The sequence below is a fragment of the Eublepharis macularius genome, chromosome 8 (genome assembly GCF_028583425.1).
Source record: "Eublepharis macularius isolate TG4126 chromosome 8, MPM_Emac_v1.0, whole genome shotgun sequence".
Classification (NCBI taxonomy): Eukaryota; Metazoa; Chordata; class Lepidosauria; order Squamata; family Eublepharidae; genus Eublepharis; species Eublepharis macularius.
The window spans coordinates 16,008,075-16,031,080 of record NC_072797.1 but is presented as its reverse complement, the minus strand read 5'-3'; the positions used below and the strand labels follow the sequence as shown (position 1 = coordinate 16,031,080).

General features: G+C 41.4%; 1 protein-coding gene across 1 annotated transcript in view; it reads right to left on the bottom strand.

The window, feature by feature from the left end:
• DCC (DCC netrin 1 receptor) overlaps nucleotides 1-23,006 on the bottom strand; it is an 814,397-nt gene that overhangs the window by 647,089 nt on the left and 144,302 nt on the right. Inside the window, exons 4-5 of the mRNA XM_054986644.1 lie at nucleotides 19,797-19,947; nucleotides 11,527-11,663 (exon numbers count right to left, since the gene is read on the bottom strand). Coding sequence (XP_054842619.1) covers nucleotides 11,527-11,663; nucleotides 19,797-19,947 — 288 coding nt within the window. The remainder of the gene's footprint in view (nucleotides 1-11,526; nucleotides 11,664-19,796; nucleotides 19,948-23,006) is intronic.

The window sequence follows — 23,006 nt, the reverse complement described above, 5'->3', positions numbered from 1 at the left end:
TGGATAAAAATACGGTAAGACAGAAATTAGTGTGGTGAATGAATACAGGTACCAAGTGCCCCTTGAGTTATTTCAGGGGATTTTGGGATGCATTCTTTCCAGTATGTTCTCTCTAACACAGGACACAAGCCACCGCTCAACACAAACTGAAGGCACCGATTAGAACAGTGATTTTAAGCCTTCCCAGACCCACTGAACTGCAATCCTGTAACAGGAAGTCGCCGTAAATCGAAATCATTTGGCAGGAAGAGGGTGGAGCAAGAAGAATGACCTCACTGATGACAAAGCCTGGACCATGGACAACAGGCTGAAACAGCTGGGAACAGGAAAACAAAAAGCCAAGCACCGGGAGATATACTGTGGAGAAAAACAAACCGAAGGTCAAAGCCGTGGAGGAATCTTCACTACCAATGACTGGCTTCACCTGGCTGTGCTTCTGTACTTCTCCGTATGTATTCAAAGAGAAATTGAAGTATGATGCTTTGCTTTGGAGAGGCAGAGCTTCCAAAGGCAGCAAAAGTGGGGGGAGCTCTATCGGGGCTGGCTTTTAGGTGAAGTTTCACAACCCATTTGAGGATTTTGTTTCAAAGGTTGAAGACCATTTTCTCTAGAGAACACACACAACTTTCCGGAAACTGAACAGTGAAGGGAAGGTTGGTAATGATGAACTTTGCTTAACCTATTTCTAAAGGAAGTTTTTTCCTCCAGAATTACCAAGGAATTTTCCTCCTAATATGATACCATAGAACCCCAGAACTCTTAGTAGCAGAGTTTGAAAATCACTAAACAGAGGAATAAGCATGAGGATGCTCTGGAAATTAGCAAATGCAAAAACCCTCTTGATGGATATGCTCATAATAATCTTATTAATTTTATGAAATACCACTTTGGAGAACATTAATAAAACGTATGGTTAATTACATCCTGGCTGTGTTCTGCATGCTGTTCTCCACTCTGAAGAATGTTGCCCACTCCAGTGCTAAACTGTGGTTATAATTACGATTCGACTGATCCACCATTTCCCTAACAATTACATATAAGAGATTCTGTTTACAGCAAAAATATCTCATGCCGTTTTGCCACCAGTGCTGCTCGTGCCCATAACAATTACTATGTATGATCAGTTGCAATAAAATATATTTTACTAGAAGCCATCAGCCAGGCAGTATCATAAAAACGAGGCTAAGTTGCGGATGCAACATTTATGACCATTTATATTTGTTACTTTGGCTTTCCCCCCCTCAAGTTAAACTTGGAACGCGCACCTGTGTTGGGGAATGGCAGTCCCTCTTTAACCAGGGGATTAGAAGCCATGCACTTCTCCGAAACAGACATACAGAGAAGGGCACAAACGAACACAGAAGAATCCAGCAAACTTAGGTGCCAAGCTCAAAAGAAACAGGGGCCGTTTCCGCACCACTCACCTTCATCTGGAACACTGCGGAACGTCGTGAAAAAACCACGGAAGATAGTGTCTTCTCATGCAAGTTTTGCGTGATGTCATGCAAAACTCACGCAAGAAGACGCTATCTTCCACGGTTTTTTCACGACGCTCCGCAGCGTTCCGGATGAAGATGAGTAGTGCGGAAATGGCCAGGGTTTATTAAGAGAGTGCAAATGGATTCAGGGATGCACAATAACGGCAGTGCAAACATATTTAAATCTTGGCACAGGTGTATTACTAGATTAGCATTATTAGTTGCTGCGACCTTACATTGTACAGACTGGAGAGAGAGAAAATGGTTCCTTTCAGCTTTGTATTGCAGCAGTGGCTTTATGCGAGAAAGAAATAAGCATACCTCCCATATCTAAAGAAAAAGAATGACATTTATTTATCTGAAGATGATGATTCAAAATGCTCTGCTAGCAGCTGCAATACATATGTTATTCATTAGAGCTCCAGCTTTTTGTATTGTGGCTGTTTTTGTATGATGTTATTTAGTCCTCACGTATGTCCCCCCTCCCCTAATTCATGTCTTCTTGCAAATAGTCATTGACATTTTTTGTATTCTGGTGTGTTTGTACATATTTTCTACTAGAATTTGTATTTATTTTTGGGATTTCTTCCCCCTTGTGTGGTTACACTTTTTTAAAGGTTACCTTGAATCAGACCATCAGTCCATCAAGGTCAGCATTGCCTGCTCAGGCTGGCAGCCGCTTTCCAAGGTCTCAGGTAGAGGTCTTTTACATCACCTACTGCCTGATCCTTTTCAACTGGAGATGCTGGGGATTGAACCTGTGACTTTCTGCATACCAAGCAGATGCTCGATCACAACCCTTCCAGTGATATAACACATGAACCCATGAGGCTGGGTCAGGCCATTGGTCCATCAAGGTCAGTAATATCTGTTCAGACTGGCAGTTGCTTCCCAGGGTCTCAGGTTCATCTCACTTACAACCTACATTGGAGATGTTGGAGATTGAACCTGGGCCCATCTGCATGCCAAGCAGATGCTCTGCCACTGAGCCACAGCTCCTTCCCAAGTGTGTGGAGCTGGAAAAAAGGTAGACAGCAGTGTGTGTACCTGCCCAAGTTCACTGTTAACCCCCTCATGGTGGTGGAGACTACTGTCCAGTCATAGCTGACTAATGGCGACCTCTGGCGGGGTTTTCATGGCAAGAGACTAACAGAGGAGGTTTGGCATTGCCTGCCTCCACATAGAGACCCTGGTCTTGGTTGGAGGACTCCCACCCCATTACTAACCCAAGCCAACCCTGCTTAGTGTCTGAGATCTGACAAGACCAGGCTCTTCTGGCTACTCAGGTCAGTGCTAGCCTCCTACTATCAGTCCTAGGGTGGCAGTCCCTGGCAGTTAGACCCCCAAGCCTCTCACAGCAAGCACACTGCTGCATTGGTTGAAGAAACTTTATTCAAAGATCTATTCATTTCAGGTGTACACTCATAGGTAGAAGTTGGCAGAAATGATTATTCAAACAATAGGACTACTGATTATAGGGGACATTCTCCTGCCCTTTGGGCCACTTGCATCCAGGCGCAACCCCCCAAAAAGTTACATGGGAACAGAGTAGTTTAGTCTAGACAAAGCACAGAGTGGAATCATTCCCTCCTGTGAAAAAGATACATTTCAGTACACAGCTTCAGCTCCGGTCCAAGGACACTCAGAAGCGAAAGCACGTATTTCTTAGAGATAACAAAGGGGCCACTGGCTCCTCTGGAAATTAGCATTAGCAGTCTAGACACCCTCAGGTGACTTATATAAAATGCATAAAATACACTATTTAACTTTGGCATTATATCAGTATAAGAATAAGATGTAGTGTAAGATGCAGAACACAATGATGGTGCGGATGCTTATATCATTCTCGGTATAAGATGCAGAACCCAACAATGGCACAGATGCTTGCATACATGACACCTACTGAATTAAAATGATGAACTAAAATGCAATTGTTAGTAGCTTTAGGACGGTCAGCAACAACTCAGGTATCATTCAGATGCAACGCTAAACTATAGTTGGGCTCTATAGGAATGAGGCTTGGGAGCATTTGACTAATGTGCTTCCTCCTCCCCTGGCAAGCTGTTAGAGAATGTGTTTCTTCCAGGGTTTAGGCAAAGAATAGTTTGTGATATATCCCAGCTGCCAAATTAGTTTCTGCTTGTTCAGTCACAAGCTTGATTTTCTGTTCCATTTTGAATAGCAAGCACAAACTTCAGTTTGCTGATTCACCTGTAAAGGCAAGCTGCAGTTTTCAAAAAGAGGATGTACCTCAGGAGCTGAGATTTGCTTGGCATGCAGAAGGTCCCAGGTTCAGTTTCTGGCATCTCCACTTAAAAGGGCCAGGTGGTGTGAAAGACCTCTCAAAGACCCTGGAGAGCTACTGCAAATAATACAGATTACTGACCTTGAGAGACCAATGGCCCAACAGAGTATAAGGCAGCCTCAAGCGTTCAGGAAGTAACTTTAGGAAGTGTTCAGGAAGTAACTTTAGGAAGCGCTCAGGAAGTAACTTCATGAAGTGTTCAGGAAGTTTATGGTACATGAGGGAAGGAGGGAGAAGAAAGGGCAGTGCATGAGCCTAAAGGTCCCCTGCCTTCCTCAATTAGAACTAGCCATGGTGTGGTATTGTACCTGGAATGCCCCGAGCCTTTGCAAAATTAGAACTGCCTCTTCTTTCCCATCATGCTGTACACACAGTACTTCTGCATCAGAGCACAGAAGCCAATGTGAGTAGGTGTACTGGTGAAGGTGGAGAGTGCTGTCAAGACATAGTTGACTTATTATAACCCCAGTTGTTTTTCTTTCCAAGAGACTAACTGAGGGGGTTTGCCATTGACTGCCTCTGCAATCCTGGCCTTCATTGGAGGTCTCCCATCCAGTTACAAACCAAGCCTGACCCTGCTGAGCTTCTGAGATCTGACAAGATAAGGGTTGCCTAGACTATCTAGGTCAGGGCAAGTAGGTGTGGTAGTCCATCAAAAAACAAGTAAACTAGAACTGTCACCTACAGTATATACCAAAAATGGAAATTTCTTGGGTAAGGAATAATATGGGAATGGTGGAAGATCATGGTCCAAAAGGACACAGTGACTGTTAAAAAACTTTCAACTAGGAAATCAAGATATCAGCCCCACTATTATAGCAGGCCTGATAAAGGATAATGTCAAGTAGTCAATCAAAGAACTTCTTTTTGAAAAGGGTTCATCAGCATGGTAGGTACACTTGCTAGATAGCACAGCAAGGAGCACACAATACAAGCTAATTTGTATATTCACGCCCAAATCCTGTCTCTTGTTTCTGGAGAGAAAAACTAACTTTCAATATTTAAACTGGTATTTAACAACTGTTTTCACTCCTTAATGACTACACGTTTCAATTTAATGAATAGTCATATTGTCTTGGAAGAGTCAAATGAAAGCAAAAAGTTCTTTGCGTTGATAGTCTCAGAATTCATGCGGGTCAACTCAATAACACTAAGAAGGAGGCATAATTAGCAACAGAAAGCTTTTTGTCAATGGAGAGAAACTAAGGAATGGATGGGAAACGTTATTTATTTTCTTTAGCAGAGTCATCATACACCATTCCCACTATTAAGTTCTATGCATGGTGGAGAGTGTGAGAAGGATGTAGCACACATGGCTTTGTGACCCCTTCTGGCCATTCCTCCAACGCAAATTGGGTTCCAAAACTGCAGTGCAGTATTCTCCAGTTAGGGATACAGAAATTTTATACACATAAAATGCAGGATTTCAGTGATATGCATGGAGACTAACAGTGAAATCCTAAGCAGAGTTACTCCAGCCTAAGCCTACTGAAATCAATAGGCTTAGACTGGAGTATCTCTACTTAGGATTTCACTTTAAATGTGCCAAATCAGATGATTCAAAGATGAAGTTGAGGCACTAGGTGGATGGGACGGTTAGACATCCCCTTCCACCTTTTGTTCCCCATCACTTTTACTGTTAGCCTACCATTCAAACCAAATCTGATAAGCAGGCTTTTTGACCCCAGCTTATTAATGGGAGAGCCAGTTTGGTGCAGTGGGAGAGCCAGTTTGGTGTAATGGTTAAGAGCAGCAGGACTCTAATCTGGAGAGCCGGGTTTGATTCCCTGCTCCACTGCTGGAAGCCAGCTGGGTAAGTCACAGCTCTCTCAGTGCTCTCTCAGCCCCTACTACTACTACTACTACTACTACTACTACTACTACTACTAGTAGTAGTAGTAGTAGTAGTAGTAGTAGTAGTAGTAGTAGTAGTAGTAGTAGTAGTAGTAGTAGTAGTAAGAAAGCTCTCTCAATAGAAGATCTCATTCTTGGCACTTTCCATATAGTCCACTATCTTGTTGGGTTTGTGGGTGTTTTGAGGATTTATAGAAAAGACAGTGAGTGATGTAACAAGATGGCTGCCATGGTAACTGAAATCAATCACAAAATAGCTTTAATCAGGAATAGGGAAAATCACAGAACGGCTGCCATGTAGGCTGAGGCTAATGATTAGAATGTTAGAAAGTTTCAGTACAAGCATCCTCATTGGACAGAGGCAGCTGCTTCAATATGGGCGACTCCTCTTGGCATGTTAACTGTCTCTTTTCTCCTACCTCCAGTGCTATCTGCCCTTTGCTCAGCCTGCAGATCAACTAGTAATTATGAATTATGTTATGAAGCGAAAAGGCATGGGATACTAACCAATGGGCTCCTTTACAATGCCAATGAATTCAGGTAGCCGGCTGCTGCTCTAGCACCCTGGAACTCGAAATGCAGGCCACTACACTGAACAAAGAGCTCTCTCCAGTATCACAAAATCCTGTGAGCGTTCCTAATTTCAATATTTAACCACTTGCAAAGCAGAAAGAAAATTGAGTTTGCCAAACAAAGGTTCTTTTTGATGAACTTTTGTCATTATGAAATAATTGAAGCCCGTGAAACATTAATGCACCAGAAACTGTGCAACTAAAAGCCTCTATCATGTGTAATTGCTATCACATTTGATTGTGGCTTAATGAAAGGATATTGTTAAGCAAGCATCAAAATCTCCTATAATCCAAATCAGAGATCTATTCACTAATGAAAGCACTTTTTATACATAATTTTAAAAGCCCAAATTAAAAATAAGCATCACCATTGATAACATGGTATCGTCTGAGCGGGTATTATCTATGTGGCTCCTTAAATCTTACAGAATAACCCTAATAAGCTTGGTATTGTTCAATAATTAAAAACAAACTTCCTCTAGAAAAGTGATGTTTATATGATTCTATGAAGAACTGACACATGTGCGAACTCAAGCTTTTATAAAAGACTTGAGACATTTTCCCTCGCATCACTGTCAACCATGGCACTTACAGGCTAATGAATAATCTGAAGGACGGGAAAATGTTTTGCACTACGAAGAAACCAGGGGCAGATCGGTATGTTTTACAGCTCAGCAGGTGGTACAGAAATCAACTGTTTCCAATTTTTTTTTCTCAAGTACTGTTATTTCTGCGCAATAACTGCCAACATCAAAATGCTACATAAAATTGCATTATGTATGATGCCTAGCTAGGATACAGACGATATCAGTCATGGAATTCCTTAAGCCCAAGGTAATAAATATATGCACTCTGATTTATTAAGGCAACTAACCAATATACAAATAGACTGAATTCTCCTTTTCATGAGGATGGGAATAAGGAATGCAATTAACATTCACAATGTGTGGTTTCAGAAGGGAAAATTACATGTTTCTGGATATGAATAAGTGTCCTGAACAGAACAACGGGTCTCCAAGCCATGAGAAAAGCAGTGACCTGCAAATTTCAAAAGCAGGAGGGCGGGGACAGGGGACTGCAATAGCCAGGCATTTGTGCAATAGCAAGCTGGGAAGCGCTTTGACTATGAATACATGCAATAGCAAGTTGACAAACATTTCGTTAGGGAAAAACTATGAACACAAAGAAGCCATTTAAGCACTTATATGAGAGAAAAAAATGTAAGCACAAGCAAACGAAGAAGCACTTTGAATGGAGAACAACGCACTACTGAGATGTGAACATGCGTAAGGTTTTATTGTAAGCACTTAGATGGGGAAGAAAAGTAACACACAACAAGTTGATTAGTAGTTAGAAGGATGAAAAAATATCGCTAATGAATTAATGTTAGGATCTGAACTAATGCATGTAAAACGGGACAGGTTCCAATCCAAACTGTCAAATGAGGAAAACCCCAGGAACCTCACATCTAACAGTAAATATATGGGCAGCATAATATATGGCCATAAATATATGGGTGATTTATGTGGGCAGCACCACACGGCCAGTAAGGGTAAGAATTAGAGAACATTTGTCCAGGATTCGTACAAAAAATTTAGAAGCCCCATTGGTGGATCATTTCATGAAATATCATAATAGTGAGAGGGAACTTCGCTATTCAGTCTTGGAGGCGGTCCAAGTTGATAATGTTAGTAACACCAAATTATTACAGATGGAAGCCCAATGGATTCATAGAATGAATTGTTTGATACCTAATGGATTGAACAGTGAGATCAATTATACAGCGTTCTTGTAGTGTGTCTTTTTGCACCAATTTTTTTTTTTAATTGAATATGGATACTGTGACTTTAAGAAATGTTATGTAGGGGTATATAAAGGATATGGCACTCTAGACAAACACCTGCTTGCAATTAGCGTTGATTACAGAGTGAAAGTGTCGGTACAGACTGACCCACTGGAAAATTGATCGTTTGACTGTAATGTAAGTATATTAGATTGATTTTTTGTCCATAATATGGAATAAATGCGGCTGTTTGAATGAAAATATTGTAATGTAATATAATATTTACAGGACTAAAAGGTGGCCAAGAAGAAGGGTTTCCGAAACGAGTATTGTAGCTGGCGGGCTCGTTGCCATCTGCCGGGAGACCCAGTGGGGGCTCTGGCACCTCCAACGCGGATTCAGCCGCTTTGAAATTTATACACCGTTTGAAATTCACATACCATTCGTTGTGAGTCCCGACGGGGGCTCCTGCCTTTGTAGCGTGGCTTCAGTCGCTTTGGAATCTACACAGGAATTACAGCTACTTGGGACTTTCTATTGGCACATTAGCTATTTATTGATATTTACACTGGACTTATACGGGTCTCAAGTCTAGTCCTATTGTTTGGACTTTAGCTGTATGCGTATATAGTGCGGGTTCTAGGCAATATTGTATGAATTGAATGATATCACATGAATGGATATTGTATTTTTGTATGAATTGAATAAGATGGATACCTGTGATTAAAGTTGTTTGATATATTTACTGTTAGATGTGAGGTTCCTGGGGTTTTCCTCATTTGACAGTTAGGATCTGAACTAAGACAGCTAACCTGAAATCAAGTTATAAGTACTAGCAAACCAGGAAACACTTTAATGGAGTTAAATGGTAGGGACTAGCAAGCCAGGAAGCTTTTAGACAGGGGGTAACTAAACACTAGCAAATCAGGAAGCATTCAAATGAGGGAAAAAACTAAGCACTTAGCAAGCCAAGAAGCGGCTAGATAAGGAATAGATGTAAGTGCCAACAAACCAAGAAGCACCTTGAATAAGGAAAGAGCCATACTTGTGCTAGGGTGTGAACTATCATTTTGTTTTATTTTATTTATGTCATTTATAGTCTGCCTTTCTTACTGAGACTCAAAGTGGACTACACGGTGTGAGATTAGAACAGTCAATATCAGGAACGTTTCCATAAACAACGCCATAGGGTAAATAGATACAAGTTCACAAAGACATAGCATTAGTAGGAATCCAATACAACATAGTGGTGAGGTCTCTGGTTCCTAACTCATTAGCGGATCATCTGAGATCCCCCTGCTACAATACAGCCCTCCTATCTGAGTAAAAAGCCTTTTTGAAATCATGTAATTTACTCCTTCAGAAAACCCCATCCTTGTTGTCAACACACACACACACACACACACACACACACACACACACACACACACACACACACACACACACACACACACACACACACACACTTGGTTAGGCTAGCAAAACGCTTCCTTGCCAACACTGGGATTTTGTCCTTTTTCTAGCTGCCTGCAGTTTCTCACACTGCATTATTGGCTGCAGCTAGAGTTTCTCAAGCATTGGTAGCAACGTAGGAGGTGGTGCAAATGGCTGTGATAAAATGAGAGACAGCAGAAGCTCACCAAGTTGCCATTTGTGTCCCAGTTTTTGTTTTATTAAAAATTTTGATAATAGCTTTATACCCTATACAGAAAGAGCAGAGAAAGTCACCCTGTAGAGCCATGCATTTACACCGGAGATTTTTTTTTTAAAAAACCTTCATATTCTTAACTTGAAAATCAACTAGAAAAAACGTCACATTTCTTTGTTCATTGTCCAAAATGTCTGAGAGGTTTTTCCCTTCAAGTGTAAATATAATAATCAATTATGAACAAAAGCAAACTAAAGAGCCCCACTATTTCTCTATAGCTCAGCAGTTTGACAAGACAAACCAAATGGGATAAAAAGTTTGCCAAAAAAAGTCAATATTACATTAATATATAATAATTCTCTACCACGCTGTGAGATATAACAACTAAGATGATTGCCTGAACAAACTCCTAATGTTTTGAGGTCTTCTGTGAAGTCTTACTGGCTTTGGAGAAATACTTCTTCTAAGAAGACATTCTCTAGTGCAGGAAGAAACTTAGTAAAAGTGAGCTGTTGAATCTGGCTTGAAAGAAGTGAATCATTGCACTCAATCTCTTTCTGTAACTACTGCAGTGTAACACAGCACACACAATAAGACTGTACATATGTGCCATCAAGTCGCTTCCAATTTATGGCAACCCTATGAATGAAAGACCTCCAAAATGTCCTGTCATTAAAAGATGTGCTCAGATCTTGCAAGTTGGAGGATGTGGCTTCCTTTATTGAGTCAAGCCAGTAGGAAAAGGGTATTCCCCTTTTCGTAGTGCATTCAACTTTTCCTAGCAATACTGACTGGGAATGCAACTGGTTTATGCTCCCCTGGATGGTCTCCCAGATTAGCCTCCTGTCACTCTGGAGGAAATAATAACTCTTATAGATCAACTCAAATCAGTTAAAGCTCCTGGTCCAGATGCAATAATCCCAGAGGTGCTGAAAGCTGATCCAGAGTGGTGGGCCCCTCTGCTTTCTTCTCTCTTCACTATGGTAAATAAGACTGGCCAGGTGCCAGCTGCCTGGACCAATGCGATAATTGTTCCCATTTATAAAAAGGGTTGTCATCTTAACCCCTCTAACTTCAGACCAATCAGTCTTCTATCCGTTATTGGGAAACTATATGCTAAATTCTTGCAAATTAAGCTTAGCATTTGGATGTCATCTAGCAAAATATTAGGTCCAGAACAGGTGGGGTTTTGTCAGGGGAAGTCAGCTTTGGATAATTGTTTAGTCCTCGCTCATTTGATTAATAAATACATGAATAGGAAAAGATCTAAACTGTACGTTGCCTTTCTGGACCTTAAGGGAGCCTTTGACTCTGTCTCAAGAGAACTTCTCTGGGCAAAGCTGGAGGGGATGTCATTAGATAAGAGGTTACTATCTCTTATCAAAAGACTTTATTCATCAATAGTGACTGTGCATACCTTCAGTTATATTCCACATATGGAGTGGGATCCTACTCATACCCACTAACTTCTCCTCTACCACTACACATATTTAACATAACATATACAAGAGACTGTGTGCATACAAGCTGTACGAGTGATGGTTCCGCCAGTGGAATTGGACCCCATGAAAAGAGCATGTAGGGATGGGGCTAGGCCAGAAAGTACATTCTGCTTCCTCTATGTATGCATGTTTTCTGTTCATTAATATAAAGTACACTCAGCTCCAGTAAGACCTTGTCATAGTTTATTCTCACCATTGAAATCAGCTGAGTTGCACTCTCGATATTTGACAAATGAAAAGATCATTCCGCCAGGGGACAAAAAATAAAGAATTGGACATGTTTGAGAATCATCAAGAACATGCCCCCATCCAAAGTAATACCAAACAAATCCTTCTTTTGAACAAAAGAGGTTGTCTGTGTAACACACAAAAGCCTGTACTCACCCAAAACAGATAGCTCTGCTGAAGCACTACTGTTCTCCTCCTTGTAGGTGACGACACAAGTGTACGTCCCAGAATCATCATCTGTTGCATTCGCGATCAGTAAGTTACTGCCAGCCAACAATGAATATTTTTTAGATCTGGAAAATTGACAAGATACATCTTTGGTTAGGACAGGTTATTCACACTCACTGAACAGGCAGCCTGTGTGGTGCAATGTGTCCCTGGAGATAGGGCAAGGGTCAGGCTAAAAACCTTTAGAATATGATTGCAACTACGGGGGACTTCCAGTTTGGGATTCATGGAGGTCTAACACAGCTCAGGGAGCTGGGCTGTCTGTGTCGCTGTTTGTGGAGGCTGGAGGAGTGCCAACTGCCCGCAGCCCCCTGTTCTCAGGCGGAGAACAGGCAAGTACACTTAAGAACCTTAGGGCGCATTGATCTCGGGTGTGAGGGGGGTTCTACACAACGAGCCCCCGTCCACTCTTGAGGTCCCACCCGAAGAAAGGTTGCCAAAATCTCTGCAGTGGCTCTGGAGTCAGTTTCTGGCATAAGACCTACATACCCAAGCTTCAGTAAACCGAAAAGGGAATAAGAACTAATTGGATACTTGAAGCAGCGATTACAACCCAAGAGAAAGGTCTAAGAAGGTATAGATTGCTATCTTAATACGGGACAGATTATAAAAAGGAATAAAGTGATAAAGAGAATCTAAAAACTGCAAGAGACTTGTTATGTAAAGGAGGAAGTTCCGGCAAATTAAATTTTAAAAAGTGACACTGTAAAGAGAAGTTAATGCGGAAAATTGACTATTGTTTACATACCTGCGGCTAGGAAGAGATAGCAGACTGTGAGAAAGTTTTAATATCACGAGAACTGCTGTGAAAAGAAGAGGAACAGGAAGTGCGTCAGAATCATAAAGAGACTGGCAAGAAGTGGCTTGTTAACAACGGAAGTGGAAGGTCGCCATTTTGAAACAGGGCAAAGCTGTGACTTCAAGGAAAATGGAAGTAGGCCATCTTTGGTGAAGGTAAGGGCGATTGCTTCAATACAAAACCATAGAGAAAAAACGCCCGACATTTTGGACTATGCAAACTCTTTTCTCTAAAAATTAAACTGAATCTGGACTTTTAAAAATAACAGAAAGCAACAAACTAGTGCCACGGAGTTGAGGAAAAGAGCGGACACGTGGGAGCGAAGTAGAGCTAGCCCCACGATGTCGAAGAAGGAGTGGCAAACCGTGCTGGAGAATTTGGATAAAAAAGTTTCAGAAGGAATTAAAGAGCTTAAAGAAATGATGCAGGGGAATTTTAAGGACTTTAAATAGGCACTAAAATCGGAGATGGCAGAACACACAAAAAAAATGGATCAAGTATAAAATGACTTGCAAGCTACACAGCAGAGAGTTAATGTAGTAGAGAACGTGGTTGACACCTTAACAGACGTGCAGAGAACAGAGATGCGAGGAATGAAGGGAAGAATGGCCATAGCTGAATGTAAACAAATGGAAAAGCAACTCAGATTTCGCGGGATTCTGGAGATTGTGGAAAAAACAGCCCAAGAGCAGATTACAGAAATTTTGGCGGGCTACCTGGGGAAAGAAGAAGAGGAGGTTGCAGCTCTTCTGGACGTGGCATACAGAATTAACTCAAAATTTACAGCTCAGAAGAAGTTACCAAGGGATATGATCGTGCAATTTACGACCAGAAACACAAGAGAGTCAATCGTAAGCAAACAGTTTCAGGAACCATTAGAAGTCGACGGGAAGGTGGTGAGAGTTATGAAAGAACTGCCCAGAGCGGTGTTGTTGGAGTGGAAAAAATACAGAGAGCTGGTCCAGACGTTAAAGGATTTGAAAATTAGGTACAGATGGGAAATACCAGAAGGACTGGCATTTGAATTTGGTGGAGTAAGGAGAAATATCAGGTCGGGTCACGAGATGGAAAACTTTATTAGGGACAATGAAAAGGACTTACCAAAAAGTACAAGAATGTGATCATGGAGTGTAAAATAATATCTTGGAATGTAAATGGACTAAATTCACCTTGTAAGTGTAAGGCTATTTTCCACTGGCTTTTAAAACAAAAATGTAATATAGTATGTCTCCAAGAGACACATATCAGAAAGCAGGATTTAAAGTATTTGAAATTTGTAAAGCTTGGAAATGAATTTGCTGCAGCCTCCAAAAAGAAGAAGAGAGGAGTTGCATTGTATATAAAGGAGGAACTGCAGCCAAAATTAATTTTAAGTGATGCAGAAGCTAGATATTTAGCAATGGAAATAATTTGGAACTCGAAGAAGACCTTGGTGATTGGAATTTATGCACCCGATGACGAGAAAGAAAACTTTTTCAAGGATTTACAAAAACAACTCGATGAGCTGACCTATGATCAAATAATTTTGGCAGGCGACTTCAATGGAGTTACAAACTTGGAAGAAGATAAGAAATCTAAAATTGCGCAAAAAAAAAGAGGACTTTTGCCAAAGTCGTTTTTTGCGATTAAGGAACAGGAAAGTCTGGAAGATGTATGGAGGAGACAAAATCCAAAAAACAGACAATATACCTTTTATTCTGCGAGGCATGCTACTCTATCAAGAATTGATATGATCTGGGCTTCCAAAGAACTAATGTTGTGGACTAGAGATGTGGAGATAATGCCTAAGGTAGGCTCAGATCACAATCCTATCATGTGGAGATTTGGAAAAAATACTAAAAGAAGAGGATGGAGAATAAATGAAGACTTGCTGCAGATAGAAGATAAGATGGCGTTGCTACGAAAGGAGATCAGTTTTTTATACAATACAATTTAAATAAGGATGTGTCAACTCATAAGGTATGGGACACTTACAAAGCTGTAATAAGGGGAATATTGATGGACTTGAATGCAAGGGACAGAAGGAGAAAAGAAGAAAAAAGAAAGGAAATAACCGAAAAAATTAAAGCCAAAGAGATACAACTTAAGAAAAGACCAGGGAAGAAACGTATATATCAGGATATAAAAATATTGCAGGAGCAATTGACGGCAATGAATAACAAAGAGTTGGAGTGGAACTTGAAAAAAATGAATCAAAAAACATTTGAAGGTGCAAATAAACCTGGCAAATATCTAGCTTGGCAATTAAAAAAGAAAAAAGAGAAGAAAACCATAATTAAAATACGAGAGGAAGACAGAACATTATCGGACCAATCAGCTATCAGTAGAGCTTTCTATAAATGTAAAAACATGACCAAGCAGAAGCAGCAAGAACTAATGGAGATAATGGATTGTGAGGTAACTAATAAAGTAAAATATCTTGGTATTGAACTGACTGCGAAAAACATAGATCTATTCAAAAATAACTATGAGAAATTGTGGATACAAATAGAGACTTGATAAAATGGAACAAACTGAATTTATCATGCTTGGGAAGAATAGCAGCAGTAAAGATGAATGTTCTACCACGTGTGATGTTCTTGTTGCAAACAATCCCAATTATCCGAGACTTTAAACAATTTGACAAATGGCAAAGGAAAATTTCAGACTTTGTGTGGGCAGGCAAAAAACCACATGTGAAAATGAAAGTATTACAGGATGCGAAGGAAAGAGGTGGTTTGCAACTGCCCAATATAAGACTATACTATGAAGCAATTTGTCTGGCATGGTTAAAAGATTGGATAACATTAAAAAACCGTAAATTGCTGGCCTTGGAGGGACACAAAAAGTTGTTAGGATGGCATGCCTATCTGTGGTACGATAAAGTTAAAGCAGACTCTATGATTTTGCACCACTATATTCGAAGAAGCCTCTTCACAATCTGGAAGAAGTATAAGGTTTATTTGGAAGATGGAATTCCTTCATGGGTGGTTCCGTATGAAGTAATAGATCCGAGAACTGTTGACAATGAACAGCAACGTTTGACCTACAAGGAGATAACACAAATACAATATTCAACAATAAGAATAAAGACAGAAGAAGAGCTGTCTCCTTGTTATGGATGGTTTCAATATAGACAGATCAGAGATCTTTTCAATTCGGACTGTTTAAAAGGAGGAATAAGAATGGAAGATTCAGAATTTGAAGAAGTGATATTACAAGAAGGCAAAAAAGAAATTTCAAAGATTTATAAAATACTTCTAAAATGGCATACGAAGGATGAAATAGTAAAAGTAAAAAGATGGTGAAGTGGGCAGTAAATTTCAATAAAGAAATAACAATGGAGGCGTGGGAGCACCTGTGAAAAAACACATTGAAGATTTCAACTTGTACGAACATTAAAGAGAATGTATACAAAATGATCTATAGATGGTATCTAACACCAAAGAAGATTGCGCTAGGGAACACTAACATGTCAGACAAATGTTGGAAATGTAAAAAGCACGAAGGGTCACTTTATCATATGTGGTGGACTTGTGAGGTAGCTAAGCAATACTGGGGAGATATAATTGAAGCAATTAATGAGATTTTACAAATCCAAATAAATAAGAACCCAGAATTGTTGCTACTGAACTTGGGAATGGAAGGTGTTCCAGTGCAGTACAGAACATTGTTATTTTATATGACCACAGCGGCAAGACTTTTGTACACGTAGAAATGGAAAATACAAGAAATACCAACTATAGAAGATTGGATTTATAAATTGCTGTACATGGCAGAGATGGACAAAATGACAAGAAAACTTAAAGATCTTGATCCAGGACAATTTATTGCTGACTGGGGGAAATTGAAACAATATTTAGAAAAAAAATGGGATGTGAAGGGAGAACTGTGGCAGTTTGAGAATTATTAAAATGTGATGTTGTAAATAGAAGAGATAAGCGACTTTACCATTAAGGGAGAATTTAATTATTACAATCTAAGCTAGTATTGTGTTTAAGCAAATCTTACTTAGAATATAGAGTTTAATCAAGGAAGAGTAAAATGGATACATTGGTGGATTAGTGATTTTAATATAGTATATATATAAAACAATTTGAATATGCTTAGGGTAAGAAATATTACGATATATGTGTTATAGAAGAATATAAGTGAAGTCAAGTTAAGTAATAAGAAGGGTTAAGGGTTGGAAAGCTGTTGGAAGTCGATAAGGAGGGGGGAGGAAAGGGTGGGGGTTAGAGTAAATTAGATATGATGGGAATGAATGTATTAAATATGAAATATAAACTCACTAATAAAATTTTTTAAAAAAAGAATATGATTGCAACTACAGATGGGTGATACACATCCAGAAACATTGGAAACCTAGCACTGGAATATAACACCAAAGGAAGAGCTTGGTATGAGTGCAGTCACCATATGGCCTGCTGCAATAATCTGTATCGCACCACACAATATAAGAGATAAGAATTTCAGGAGTAGAGATGGGCACGAACCAGGAAAAAAACGAACCATGTGGTTCGTGGTCCATCAAATTTCACGAACTACGAACTTTCATGAACCTGCCCCTGGTTCGCGAACCAATTCGCTTGGTTCATGAAAACGTCATATCTGGGTGAGAAAATCAGTACTTCCGAGTCAGCAGAAGGCCACTTCTGGGCCAGCAGAAAGTCTGCAGGAAGACCATCCCCTGTTGCCTAGGAAACTGATAGATTGGCACCAGGCTGTCTCCAGTGACGAACCAAAAAATTAACCAAACAAACCAGCCTAAAAGTTCGTGGCAGTTTGTCAGAAATGAGATCCGAAGAACCGTGGTTCACAAACCACGAACTGGCCTGGTTTGTGCTTAATTTTGGTTCGTATTTTGGTTTGTGCCCATCTCTAATCAGGAGCATTTTTATACATATTGGTTTCTGGATGTGTGGGTTTGTTTATTACAAAAATTGTATGACTGACCACTGAGGAAGGCCCTGGGGCAGAAACACGGATGGTCTGGTTTAGTGTTGGTCATTTGACAGTGTGAAGAAAATGGGGGGGGGTTTACAATTTTCGTCATTCTTGGTTTAGGATGAGAAAGGCTTAGTTCCCAGAGTTTATTAGTGACATGTAGTATATAGTTACCTTGCAGCTAAGTGATTGCTTGCGGAGGAGGTTTCCTCTAGGGATTAGCCCTAATTAACATTCTTGAGAGCAGAGAATATTTTTTGCATCTGTGGGAGGGAGGTGGCCCTTAACTGCAGTAAGGTTTCATTTCTTCCCTGCTCACCTGTTCCCTGTTAGCAATAGTTACGCTATTTATTGGAGTATGATTGGCTGTACAGGCCTGAGCCAATTAGGACCCTTATTTGTAAAGTTAGTTTTCTAGTTGTAAGTGGGAGGGTGCAGCGGTGTGACCTGTTAGTGCAGATGACTGCCTGGATAGATCTCTGATTACTCCTGAGAAGGAAAGAGTGATGCAACTTGAACTTTTGTTTGAATGAAGGACCAAGTGCCTGGATTATTGCTAACTGAAATTATTTAGTTAGAGCTATTTGCTAAGGATTTGTTGCTCCCCCCCAGTCTGTCTTACTTTTTTCTAATATCTTTGCTCCTAATAAATAATTATGTTTCTTTTGCTTTGGTGTGGCTCTTGCCTTCTTAACCTCTAAGCCTAAACAGTGTCTCTCTTGACCAGAAACAACCTACTGGATGATTATTTAGTGGAAACCCTTGCAAGGTAGACTTTCTTGTTTATTTCCTGAGAGCCGGGAGATTTGTCCTTTTTACTCCTGAACTGTTGGGAGAGATAAAAGGACTGGTGGCAACTACCTAAGCTGGTGTGCAAATAACCTCACATTAGCAAGTTTGTAATTTGTGGCTGCCTTTTTTACCGAGGCATCTTTAGCCCTGGTCTGGGGGTGAGGATGCCTTGACAGACAGTATCATCAACTGTTTTTGGAGAATGTTATATGTATTTTAAGCACATGTGTGTAGCCCACTATTCAGACCCTTTGTTTTTAATTTGTGTACTGTGTACATGGTATAATAAATATTTTGAATATATTTTAAAGGTTTTAAGCTTCATCCATGTAGTATCTACTGTACATTTGGGTTGAGTTTGGGTGGGGGGGTTCCTTCCACCTCTTTTCTGTTTACAATGTGTCACAGGGTCAGACAAGGACTAGGGATACTACTGAAACTCCCACTCAGCCATGAACCTCCCTGCATGAGGCTCAACTCGCCTATCTTTTCTAAGTGTAATCTCCTTCCCATGACTGTTGGAACAATAAAATGGAGGATTAGAACAGCGTCTTGAGCTCCACAGAAGAAGAAAAAGAATTGACTGATCGTTCCCAGATCTGTGCACAATGAAGAAGAGCTGTATAGGGCTTAATGGATCCCTTCTCCACCAGCTAGAGCTGCCTTAATGGATCCCCCGCCTCCACCCTGCCACCCCGCTCCTCCCTACCTGGCCAGCAGGGGGGCACGCACATTCCATGTGCACCTCCCTGTGGTGCTGTGCGCCCCTGCGCACAGCAACTGCCAGGATCAGGCCTGTTTTGGCCTGGATCGGGGCCCCTGTGGAGCGCGGGAGCATTCCTGCGCTCCACAGGGGCCCACAATGGGCCCAATCTGCACCAAAATGGGCCTGACCCACACCCATTTTGGCACAGATCTGGCCCATTTTGGCATGGATTGGGTCTGTTGTGGGCCCCTGCGGAGCGCAGGAACGCTCCCGCGCTTCACAGGGGCCTAAAACGGGCCCAATCCGCACTGAAATGGACCCGATCCGTGCCAAAATGGGCGCGGATCAGGCCAATTTGGGCACGGATCGGGCCTGTTGTGGGGCCCTGCGGAGTGCAGGAACGCTCCTGTGCTCTACAGTGGTCCACAACGGGCCCAATCCGCGCCAAGACAGGCTGCGTGGTGACATCACTTTCCAGCAGTAACATCATAATGGTTGCAGGAGCGCGCAGGCGCGCTCCGTGAACGTGCACCCCCCCTCCAGGTAAGAGCCAGCTCTCAATCTCCCACTGGGAGATCGAGGGGGCCTGGCAACCCTACCTCCAGCCCTTTGGAGGGATCAGTGATTCTTCCCCTTTGTACTCACATGGGCCATTTTCACACTGCTTACCTGATCGTGCAAAACTCCCAGAACAACATGCCTTCCTGGCACATTTTCCCTTGATAACCAGAGTTATGATGGGAAATCGCACCAGGAAGGCATGTCGTTCCGGGAGTTTTGCACGATCGGTAAGCAGTGTGAAAACGGCCATGGAAAGCCGGTCCTACTGAGAACATCACTTTATGATTTTCTCGCTGTTAAAGTGTGGTTGGCTCAGAAAGGACATCAAAGGACACTTTACTAACAGAACCAAGCAGGGCCAGGAAAATCCCGTTCTTCCCTAATGTGCCCTTTCAGAACTGACATACTAAATACCTGAATGGGATTATTTCATCTCCTCGCATCCACGTAAATGTTGGCGCCGGATAGCCAGAAACACAACACTCTAGCACAGCATCCTTTCCTTCTATAACTACCACATTTGACGGTCTCTGCAGGAAAAATTGTTGTCTGTGCAGCCCGGGATCTATGAGAGGAAAAGGAATGGTTATTACATAATAATCATACCATTTGTCTTAAGAACAGTGGGGAAGAGTATTTAAATATTCTCAGCAGGAATCTTCTCTAGTACTGCAGGAATATACATATATGGATATATGGCTACAATGTGTAGGCAATCATAAAATGGCATTCAGGGTAAAATCCCGATTTGAGAAGTAAATACCCTAGGAGCTCATATACTAAATAAGACTATGAACTTTAATAGGCTTAATGCTTATATTAATCAACTGAAGTGTTTGTTGATTGATTGGTGTGCTTCAGTATTCATTGAAACAGTTAAGATCATTTTTTAAAATTTTTTTTGAAGTAATTTGATTCTTGTGCGGATTTAGTATGGAATGAAAGGCAAAACATAACGGCCGTTTCATTCTGATCCCTTTCTTTTATTCACTTGACTTACAATTTATCCAGCATCCCTTTAAAAACAAACAAACCTATATTAAGGTTTTGGCAACATGCAAACATATTTCATTTCTTTATTTTTGTAAAGCAAGATGATTCTGCATGTTGACAACTCTATCACTATTTAAACTGGAGAAAGGTAATATATTCTGTTCTGTGGTTTCGCTGATTCAAGCATATCCTTCCCTGAATCTACTGCAAATTTCTGTGAGCTTCATTGGTATGGATGCACAGCATGCATTTGAATATGTCCTTTAAATTTGTTTATACGGTTTAAAAGACTAGTTGCAGCTTGTAGTGCCATCATGTATCCTATGCCTGCTCTTTGCATCCAAATCTAGAATTCACCAATGGAAATTTGATGGAATGAATATACATGCAGTTCTTTTCCTCATGAAATGGGGATCGGACAATAAATTCTGAGGGGAATAACCATCAAGGAAAATGTCAGAAGTTTCGATTCTCTTTTTAAAAAAATTTAAGATATTTTATCCCACCTTTTCTGCCTCAAGGAGGTTAACCAAGCAACGAGTTACAAGCCCAATAAAAAGCACCACAAGATAAATACAGCCAGAGCTGCAGCAACAATTTGCCCTCTACCAAAGGCTCTTTGAGATAAAACCATTCTTCATTTTATCCATGAATGCCAAAAGTAAAGACCCTCCACGCTCCCTCTGGTAAACCACTCCAGAGATAGGCCCTGACTCTTGCTCAACCGATAGTCCTGAGAAAAGGAGAACGTTGTTTGCAGTGCATAGAAGACATATGGGCAGGGGCGGCATCCTGTTTTCTGGCGCCCACGGCTGCCCCTACATGTGTGCACACATAGTACGTGCACATGCCCCCCGGTTTGCATGATGACATCACTGTGTGATGATGTCATCATGCAGCAAGCCAGCCCCATTGGACAGTGGGTGGCTGGGACGGTGCACAGAGGCTGCCCATGCTCCTAGTCGGGTGCAGCGGGTGGCTGGGGAGATTCCGTACAACGCCCTGGATGCCTGCCTTGCCTGGCCTATGGCTGCTGTGCTCGGCTGGGGGCATTTGTTGGTGGTGACAGTGGTGGCGGTGACAGTGGCGGTGCAGGGCTGGCTGGCTGCAGCTGCTGTGGGCCAGGAACGCCAGCTCCATGGCGCACGCCTTGGGCGCCTTAGCGCCTGTGGCGCCCACCTCACCACCTCAATGGTGGCACCAGCCCCGCATATGGGAGTATAGTGACACAGACCAAGTGTTCCGTGTAGTCTTCCAATGGTCATCCCCTGATATAAAGTGGGTTTTACAACAGGTACCAGGTACTTCCCATGTTTTATTTTATTCTTCAACCATTGCAAAATCTCTAGATTTAATAATGATGCAACTCTATGATTCTATTGCATCTTCTTTTAACATTCAAGAGTAGACAAGCAATCACTCTATCCAAACTACCACCATCATCCAAGGAAAAGCTTGAACACTGACGACAGCATCTCTTACCAGATGTATAATGGAGTTTTTCCCTCTGATTAACATAACATATTCTGTAATTATCATTAAAATTTTCTGTTCCCCTACACTGTAAATTGCCTAAATGAACAGTGCGACGATGCAAAAACCCGGGGGAGAAGGGAAAATAAAGTACCAACCCTCACTATTCCTATAATTAAATCAAGGGTAAGTTTTCCATTAGTATTATAAAGCATTGAAAAGATCTGGGAGTTTTTAGAAATCTGCCATCAAACTGAAGTGAAAGAATTGAAGCTCATTAAAAAAAAAAGCAATTGTTCTTCAGTTGTGTAATACTGGGGGGAGGGTGTTATGGGATTTGGCTGTCTTAGCTCCAAATAAATGGATGGCACTTAAATGGACTACCATTTGTCACTGTTTGCTTTCAGTCACATTGCAAGGAACCGTGAAAGTTGGAGGAGTAGTTCAATATAATAATTTATTTTCCTAGCTGCAACTCACAGTTCTCTCATTGCTCTGAAATATTTTGGGTGATGGTATATCAGGCTGGTTTGTTCAGCAAAAGGTGAACAATCAGGGCTTTTTTCTGGGAAAAGAGGTGGTGGAACTCAGTGGGTTGCCCTCAGAGAAAATGGTCACATGGCTGGTAGCCCCGCCCCCTGATCTCCAGACAGAGGGGAGTTTAGACCGCTCAGCAGCGCAAAGGGCAATCTCAACTCCCCTCTGTCTGGAGATCAGGGGGCGGGGCCACCAGCCATGTGACCATTTTCAAGAGGTTCCAGAACTCCGTTCCCCCGTGTTCCCCCTGAAAAAAAGCCCTGTGAACGATCATATCACATCTGCAACAGCCACAGAAATACAATTGACAAACACCAAATATTAAACAAGCTGAACTCTGATTTCATTGTTTGCAAAGCTGGTTTAAAATATATACATACTGCAAGCAGTATGACACTAACTTGACCAGACGCCTCATACATAGAGCGGCCAACGCCAGCCTGGGAAATTTCTGGAGATTTGTGGGCAGTCCCTGTGGAGGAGGGAATTCAGGGAAGGATTTCTCCTAGGATCTATGATATACCATACAGCCTGCCCACTGAAGCTGCCATTTTCCCCAGGAGGACTGGTTTCTGTAGTCTGGAGATCAGTTTCAATTCTGGGAGAATTCCAGACCCCACC